The sequence below is a fragment of the Poecilia reticulata genome, linkage group LG20 (genome assembly GCF_000633615.1).
Source record: "Poecilia reticulata strain Guanapo linkage group LG20, Guppy_female_1.0+MT, whole genome shotgun sequence".
Classification (NCBI taxonomy): domain Eukaryota; kingdom Metazoa; phylum Chordata; class Actinopteri; order Cyprinodontiformes; family Poeciliidae; genus Poecilia; species Poecilia reticulata.
In genome coordinates, this window is record NC_024350.1 from 11,057,068 (window position 1) to 11,066,826 (window position 9,759).

Consider the following 9,759-nt stretch of genomic DNA (forward strand, 5'->3'; position numbering starts at 1 on the left):
AGTGTCAAAGTTTGTCGCATCAGTTTCCACACTGAAGATTTTTCTTCTGTGGCTGCCTCCACTGCTTCAGGATCTGAACTTTCCCTTTTGTCTGAAAGAGTTTCCAAGCAGACGTCTGTCACTTCAAAGAGTTCGGGGTCAAGAATGCTTGAACCTTTCTCCACATTTTTTACAAAGTAATTTAACTCCTCAGAAGATACCTCAGGTACCTCCATATCGTCTGGCAGGGTTTCTTTTATGAAACGGCAAAGATCCATGGATGCATTATTAGAGAAGGTTTTTGCAGGGACAGTCTCTTTTTCCTCATTTGGTTCTAGATGTTGGTGGGATTGAGGAGGTCTTCGAAGTATTCCGCCCACCGGCCCACAACGTCCCGAGTTGAGGTCAGCAGCACACCATCCCTACTATAAACAGTGTTGGTGCTGCACTRCTTCCCCCTCCTGAGACRCCGGATGGTGGACCAGAATCGCCTCMAAGCCGTACGGAAGTCTGTCTCCATGGCCTCTCCAAACTCCTCCCACGCCCGAGTTTTTGCCTCAGCGACCACCCGAGCCACATGCCGCTTCGTCTGCCGGTATCCATCATCTGCTTCTGGAGTCCCACAGGCCAAAAAGGCTCGATAGGACTCCTTCTTCAGCTTGACAGCATCCCTCACCAAAGGCGTCCACCAACGGGTTCGAGGGTTGCCGCCACGACAGGCACCAACAACCTTGGGGCCGCAGCTCCAATAAGCCGCCTCGGCAATGGAGGCATGGTACATGGTCCACTCAGACTCAATGTCCCCAACCTCCCCCGGAACGTGTTCGAAGTTCTGCCGGAGATGGCAGTTAAAGCTCCGTCTCACAGGAGACTCCGCCAGACGTTCCCAGCAGACCCTCACTACACGTTTGGGCCTTCCAGATCTGACCGGCTTCCTCCCCCACCACCGGAGCCAACTCACCACCAGGTAGTGGTCAGTGCACAGCTCTGCACCTCTCTTCACCCGAGTGTCCAAGACATACGGCCACAGATCCAATGAAACGATGACAAAATCGATCATCGAACTGCGGCCTAGGGTGTCCTGGTGCCAAGTGCACATATGGACACCCTTATGCTTGAACATGGTGTTCGTGATGGACAATCTGTGACGAGCACAGAAGTCCAACAACAGAACACCACTTGAGTTCAGATCGTGGGGGCCATTCCTCCCAACCCTGCCCCTCCAGGTCTAACTGTCATTGCCCACGTGAGCGTTGAAGTCCCCCAGTATACAATGGAGTCCCCAGGAGGGGCACTCTCCAGTACCCCCTGGAGAGTGGGTACTCCAGTAAGGACTCCAAAAAGGGTGGGTAATCTGAACTGTTGTTCGGCCCGTAAGCACAGACAACAGTCAGAACCCGTCCCCCCACCCGTAGGCRGAGGGAGGCTACCCTCTCGTTCACCGGGGTAAACCCCAACGTACAGGCGCCAAGATGGGGGGCAACAAGTATGCCCACTCCTGCCCGGCGCCTCTCACCGTGGACAACTCCAGAGTGGAAGTATGTCCAGCCCCTCTCAAGAAGACTGGTTCCAGAACCAGAGCCATGCGTCGAGGTGAGGCGAACTATTTCTAGCTGGAACCTCTCAGCCTCGCATACTAGCTCCGGTTCCTTCCCCACCAGAGAGGTGACGTTCCACGTCCCAAGAGCCAGCTTCTGCAGCCGAGGATCAGACCGCCAGGGTCCCCTCCCTCGGCTGCCGCCYGTTACACACTGCACCCAACCCCTTTGGCCCCTCCGACAAGTGGTGAGCCCATTGGAAGGGGGACCCACATCTCCTCTTCGGGTTGAGCCCGGCCGGGCTCCGTGGGTAAAAGCCTGGCCACCAGGCACTCACCATTGTGCCCCACCTCCAGGCCTGGCTCCAGAGTGGGGCCCCGGTGACCCGCGTCCGGGTGAGGGAACGCTAGATCAAAGGTTGTTGTGCATCATAAGGGGTCTTTAGGCTGCGCTTTGTCTGGATCCTCACCTAGGACCTGTCTGCCTTGGGTGATCCTACCAAGGGCATAAAGCCAGAGACAGCATAGCTCCTAGGATCATTGGAACACTCAAACCCCTCCACCACGATAACGTGGCAGCCCGAGGAGAGGGGTGGATGAGATCCGCCCGGAGTTCCTTAAGGCTCTGGATGTTGTAGGGTTGTGTTGGCTCACGCGACTCTGCAATATCGCATGGACATCGGGGGCAGTTCCCCTGGATTGGCAGACTGGGGTGGTGGTACCCCTGTTTAAAAAGGGGGACCGGAGGGTGTGCTCCAATTACAGGGGGGTCACATTCTTAAGCCTCCCTGGTAAGGTCTATTCAGGGGTCCTGGGAAGTGATAGCAGCATGGCTGAGAGACTCCGAGTTGGAAACCTCTTCTGCTGTCGGTTGTTGTCTCGTCATCTCCTTCAGTCTTTCCTGCCTTTTTAACTCTGCTCTGGTATTGTCCAGTTCTCTCTGGACATAGGCAACCTTTTGGTTCTCTTCAAACCAYCTGGCTCTCTCCATTTCTAGAAGAGAGCCAAGTCTCTGGAGCTCTCTCTGGTAGTCAATGGGAAGTTGATGTCCAGCTCTCCCATCCCACGGCTGGGGTCTCATCCCACCGTTGTAGTATTGCGGCCTTTGATAGGACATGCTTGGGCAAAACAATACTTGCTTAAATCAATCGTGAAAAAACAAACTCACTATTCAACTCTCATAGGGCTTTGCGTACGTCAGTAATGTAGCAAGCAATGACAAGAATGTAGAAGTTTGCTGCATACATACAGTGCTGATGACATCACAAGCATGACTCCAGTTGTGACATCACAGAGCTTTCCTTCATCTATGGAATGATGATGCGGGTGTTTGAGATCTCAACCACCCTCACCAACCAGCCTCCTCCCCTCCCCCCATATTGAAATTGGGCACAGTGGAGATTAAGGGGGGGGGGGGGGGTTATACAGTATAGGGTGGCTCGGATTTATTCTTTTGTTCATGGTTGTTTTTCTTTCAGGCATTGCGTCTTAGGACAGTTGTCCCGTCTTTTTTTGCTCTTACTTCTTTAGTTTTGGGTAGTTGGTATGATGCGTATCCATGGCAAAGAGGTATTGTTTTTACTGCTGGGAGAAGCTAATCATCATCTCAAAAGCTCAAATAGTGAACTAACTACTGCCACCTGTACTACAATCGCTTTATAAGAAGGCTTTGTAACTATGGAGAAGATTTCGTCCACAGTTTGTAATGGAGTCTGAAAAGGAGCATGATGAAATTTTAACTTGTATAATTACACACCTTTTCGATTCAATAATTCATAACATAAATAGTCTTCCTATTTCCCATATCCCTTCTAAATAAAGATGAAAATAATACATACACACAAACATACATATACGCACATAAAAATCTACCTGCATGTCCATGTTTTTTAGATCTTTTTTTTTTTTTTTCTGAAACAATGTGTTAGTTTTACCCAGAAAGTAACAGGGTACACAACTTCTAAAATGTTCAACTTTTGTATTGTTATTTAACAGAATATTTTAAGAAAAGAGTTTGGGATCTTTAACAAGTATTTAAAGAAAAAAAAAATCATGAGATAGCCTTCCGCCCAGTTAGCATTTTTTCTCTCTTATATAGGTCATTGGTTGACTAGACTTAAAATAGTGTAATCCTGGGATGCTGGGTGACTCAGTTGGTAGAGCATGCACACTATGTGCAGAGGTTATAGCCCTCAATGTGATTGTCCTGAGTTTGATTCCTGGTTTTGGATCATTTGCTGCATGTTTTGCTCTTCTCTCTCCATCCAATTTCTTATCAATTTACTGTACTATAACGATCACCAGTGTAAAAAACAAAATAAAAAAATAGTCATTTTTACTGATGTTAGGTAACTGAACTAATATTGCAGTTAAAGATGTGAGTAAGAAAGAGTAAAAAAAAAAAGAAAAAAAAAACATAGCTTTTTTTTGTCAGTTATTTACAAAGGAAAAAAAAACAACTATAAAATATTTTCTTGGGTCAGATAGGCCACTTTTCCTCTGAGCCTCTTAGTCCAAAAGTGGGTCCATTAGCAAATATAATTCCAGCTGTTACAGACGAGTGAAACTCTATCAGAGAGAAGCACATTCTGTGGGCAAACTGAGGCACAGACATAAACACACAGCAACTCCCAGGGGCATATACGCTCTAATATACAGCTTGCTCGAAGAACATGGAGACACTCACAAGAAGAGATAGGAAGACAGCAGTATTTTTTTTTCTCCTAAACATCCTGATCTGCCACCAGATTTTAAAAGCAGCCTATTAAACATACAGAGAACAAAGGCCATGCATGTTTCCAAAAAAAAAAAACTTTCGGAGAAAGATCATCCAGTAGCTTACCCACTTATATTTTTCCACTATGTTATCAACTTTCTGATGAAAAGGTTGATAAGCTGAAGGAAAATGGAAATTGTGAAAAACAGATACTGAAGAAAAGATGTGTAAGTGAAAACCGATCTGGACAAACATCAGCGAACATGTCCATTTAACCTTTTTCCTTCTACATATCACAACAACAAACTTGAACACATTCTATTTATTTGGATATTAAGAAAACACAACAGAGCAGATAATTGTAAAGAGAAAGGAAACTTTTACAAGTTTTTCCAAAATGTTTAGAAAAAAACCCCCCAAAAAATCTGAAGAGTTTGGTATGTGTTTTTATTTAGCTCTGCCAAGTTTATACTTTGTAGAGCTATCTTTTGCTTGCAGTTGCAGCTTAAGATTTTGGAAGTATTTCTCCACCAGCTTTGCTCTGCCATTGAGTGACATTTTATCTCATTCTGTTTTGTAATAGCTCAAGTGCAGTCTGGTTGGATTGATAATGTAGGAATATGCAATTTCAAGTCTGCCTAATCTCAGTTTGATTTAGGCCTAGGCCGTTCTGTTTTATCAGAATGAAAGATACTGGATAGATATGTATGAGACGCTGGCGATTTAGATACATGTTTTGCTATATTCTGTAATATTGTCCTCACACTTTACAGTTTTATTCTACTTGATGCAGATCACATCACTTAATCCCAATAAAATCCATTTAAGTTTGCTCTTTGCAATGTGACAATGTGCGACCATTTTTAAGAATCATGAATACATTTGAAGGTCAAAATGTCTATATTTTTGGAATAGCTTGTGTCTCTACTGGGTGTTTGATTAAAATGTACAGAGGTGGGAAAAAAATTCAAATAGGGTCGCCTCGTTAAAACTGTGGCATAGAGCCTTGAATAGACCTTGACAATAACGTAATCACACAAATGTAATTTTTCTCAGCATGCAATGGTCAGGACAGCTACTTCGCTGTGGCAGAAATGCAGGAGTGAAAGTAAGGGGGTACGGCAGGGTACTATACCCCTAAAAGATTTAGCGCAGGTACGCAGTACCTGAAAGAGAGAGGAGCGGCTGTCTGCTGTAAAAAAAATCAGTGGGTTCACTGTGCAGCCGTGAGTTCACCCACCAATTAGCCTTGACTGATTCGTTTTTCAAGAACAATCTAAAACACGACTTAATCAGTTATTAAATTACTTTTTTCCCATTTTATATTGTTTCTGAACTGTTCGTGCTATAGAGCAGGGTTGCAATAGCCTCCGTCAATCGCTGAGGGTTTTGAGTCGATCTCAGCATCAGGTGACAAACTGAACGCCGCCAGGACGCTGAGACCAGCACGTCCTCCTCTGGGTCCTTATCAAAACATCCGTAACTTTATTAAAGAACAACAACAACAAAATCAACAAAACGTGTTCAAATTAATGATCCATCAACAATAATAATCTCAGTGATTATTGTTTCAATAAGGTGTTGCGCAATTCTGTGCGTGAAAATAAGGCTTCAACATTCACAAATTACATTGAAATAAAATCCAGTCCAACATCTGGTTTGAGGTGATTCCTCTGGAACCTGTTGGAGGAAAAATATCCCAACTTCAGAAGATGAGCTTTAACCTAACAGAGCTCTGTGGTTCCTCCTGTCAGTATGAGAGTCAGGATGAGGAGGCGCCATGTTAGGAAGAGAAGTGGAAGCTGCAGGATCTTCAGAACAAACAGGTCATGATGCTAGGCTACTGATTATCTCTCTGTCTGGACACAGGATCAATATAACCAGTTTAAAAGCTAAAATGAATGGTTATGTGCCAGACATGTAAAACTGGGATGCACTCCATGTCATGATGTTCAGGATTTAGGTCTCATGGCATCTCAAGGTGTCAACATTGCAGCCGCCAGTGGGCTGAAGGAAATACAGCTACCAGCTGGTAGCTATATATATATATATATATATATATATATATATAGGGTTGTATATATTGTTTTTTTTATCATAGTACCCCAAAGAATTTAAAACTACTTTCACCCCTGCAGAAATGTAACAATGATAGCAACGCTCCTACATAATAAGACTGGTAATGCTAAGACGTAAACAGAGTTGGTTGACTTGGCAGTTGAATATGCATAATCGCATATTAATTTTTGTTCACTTTTGAACAGGTCGTTGTGCAATATTACAAAGACATGCATAAGTTATAGGCTGTAGAGAAAACAAACCTCCTTTTGAATGTGCAACATTTTGAAGAAAAAAACTAAATTGTATGTTTTTTGCAGTAAGCTCGACTTTACACATGCTTAAGTGAGACAGCATCGGCTCTTACATGTGGTGGTGAGGCTGCTTCAAATATAAACAATGTGACAACTGTGCAACCTCCTTAAATTGTATTAAGATTAACTTATTCAATTGCATTGATAAAATGTACAATGCAAAAATTGAACAAAAATCAATAAGAAATTAGTCAATAAAATATTTTCTGTGAAATTTCAAATGGAGTATAAGTGCCAAGCAGATATAGAATGCAGAGGAAGGAGGAAGTAACCAGCATGCAAAAAAGTCACAAAGGGAAGGATGACGAAGAGTGATGCTTGAAGGAACTGTTTTCTCCTTGGTTTGTTCTTGAAACTTGTCTTCCCTGTACCTGCGGCGTTCCTAAGAATTAATATCTCCTCAGGCGTTTTACATGTGGGTAAATTGAATGATTCTGCCGGATTTTTGTAGCTTAACTACACTGTTACAGAGAGAATTCAATCACACTTTTTATGATAATAAGGAGGAATCCTCTGCCTTTTTTTTTATTTAATTTTTCTACTGGTGGCCTGACTGCGTTTCTTGTTATCATTAATTGGGTTTGACAGCTTGTGTTTTACTAATTCTGTCTCCAAGTGGAGGCATCTGTTTTTCATTTAAATCTCACAGCCATAGGGAATCCCTCTCGAGACACATTGCATCTGCTCACCCAAACAAACAGAGTGCGTAAGCACACACACACACACACACACGCACACACACACAGCGGCACCAGCAGAAAAATGTGAACATAAACAGGTTGTTAAAGAGAGAGATTCTCTGGTAAATACAACAACAACAACAACAACAAAAAAAGAGAGCATTATTCATCCATATTATTATTGTGCTTTGACACACACGGTGCTCAGTTTACTTCTATGTCAATAAGTTTCCATTATTCAATCTTTCAGTGATGGCCCTCGCTAAATCTTTCCTACTTCAAAATGCTGATGCTTGCTTGTTCCCACATAAATACAAACCAATCATTGGCTCAACTGGGTCAGTGCATGGCCAAATTAAAATTAGGAATAACTCTATGTCGTGTTGTCTGTTTTAATAGAGGTGTGAATGCACAGAGCACACACACACACACACACAAAAATTGATCTTCTGGGTACTTGGACATCATCTCAGAATAAAGAAAGAATATCACCGTTAAGGCTGAGATGTTAGTGACATGTATAATGTAGTGACTGTCCATGCAGTGTCCATGAGAGATTTTCTGCGTATATAAACAAGGCAGGTGTTAAAGAAGGGCTAATACTACTGACTATTTTTGCACTAAATCGCCCTGATTATTCTGATGAATAATCGAATTAAAGAAATGGCACATTCTGCAGATATTTTATGTAGCCACTTAAGACTTTTTTATGCTAGATTAGACATAAATTTAAATGTATATAAAACTCTAATGATTAAATTCCTTTTTTCCAAAGAAATTAATTAAGCATTTAATTACTAACATTGTTAAGATATAGCATTCCTATAGTGCAGTCTTGACTGTAGAAAAGGATGCATCTGCAGCTAAATTTTGTAAAGTTTAGCCTTTTCTGTTCAACTGAACACTGATACAGTTCAGGGGTGATCAGTTGACTATATTTTTTATTAACTTTTCAGTAATTGGGTAGCACTTAATATGGGATATTTTACAGAATGTGGATCTGAATTGGCTGAAGGCGGAGTATGAGGAAGAGTAGGAGGTTCTTAAAGAGACAGAAGCATAATATTGTGATGTCAAATTTCTACTAAGTGATGTTTGACATGTACAGCATGTTGTATAGGAACTGAAGAGGGACACTTTTTCCACACCTTTTGGAAAACATTTTTCTTTAACAAACAAAATAATCAATAGAAGACTACCCTTTGTATTCAGTTATTATTATTATTATTATTATTATTATTATTATTATTATTATTATTATTATTATTATTATTATTATTATTATTGTTTGCTTAATGATCTGAAATAAGCAAGTGTGACATCAAAGAGCGAAAAATGAATTAAATCTGTGACGGGGTAAATGATTGATGCATTATTGGTTTGACTAAAGAAGAAGCTGAACAACCTAAGAACAAAATAACACTGCTGAAGCAAAAAAGAAACATGGTAAGCCAATATTTCTAAACCAGTTAAAATAAAGAAGTGGAAATTTCTTAGTTGTTTGATAAAAAAAAAAAACACTTAACGGCAAGGATAATCAAAAGTGTTTGTCATGTTTGACAAGGTTATTTTACTTCTCCAAATTGTTTGCGATGTCTTTTCTGGTAGAAATGCATGGGCTTCCGTTTTTACTTCCAACTAGAGATTCAAAGTTGGGATCAAGGTTTTACAGCAGAGAATGTCAATTTGTTCATTTCTTCCCCCCCCCAAAAAAATACCTGGTAAAATGCGTCATTAAAGACTTGCTGCTAAAACACCCATTCTCTAATTCTTCCATTTTCTATAACACAGAAAATGTTTGGCTTTCAGAAATACAACAACAAAAAAGAGATGCAGGGGGCTTAGTCAAAGTTAATACCTAAACTTTGGTTAATAGGTAGAATTATGCTGGGAGCAACAAGAGATCCATGGAAGACACAACAGTCAAGAGACACCGCATCCATCGACAAGCAACTGCTCCGCAACTTATCCCTGGCACCAATTAAGTCTGCTAATACAGATTTTGAATGCAATATCTTTCCTACAGAGGAACCAGCATACCTTATGAGAAACAATTGATCTATCTGGCTCTGACTGGCTAGTGCTTTTTTCATTATATACAAAAGAAAGATGAATTTGCATGCTAGCAGTCATAAGAAAGACAAACGTGGACTTCTGCCTTCTCAAATGATGATTCAGTCTTAAAAATGTCAAAGTAATTCAAGCAAACCCTAAACCTTTCGCCGCTGCCAGGTTTGCAAGGGGTGGCAATTTGCAAAAAGATCAAGCTGGTCCTCAGTCCAAAAGAATGGCCTTTCCATTTAAAACATGCTCTCAAAACAAAGAATTAGTATTTTAAAGCCAGAGTAACTTGTTTTAAATAAGATAGAGTGAAATAAGAGTCAATTTAACAATCATCAATTCATAACATTAGTCATCAATCAGACCTAACTTTAAATTACACATTTGTGTGACATTTATATATATGTGTATATA

General features: G+C 41.3%; 1 protein-coding gene across 1 annotated transcript in view; it reads left to right on the forward strand.

The window, feature by feature from the left end:
- LOC103482473 (contactin-associated protein-like 2) overlaps positions 1-152 on the forward strand; it is a 117,957-nt gene extending 117,805 nt beyond the window's left edge. Inside the window, exon 4 of the mRNA XM_008438661.2 lies at positions 99-152. Within this exon, the coding sequence (XP_008436883.2) occupies positions 99-152 (54 nt within the window). The remainder of the gene's footprint in view (positions 1-98) is intronic.
- The last annotated feature ends 9,607 nt before the right edge of the window (positions 153-9,759 follow it).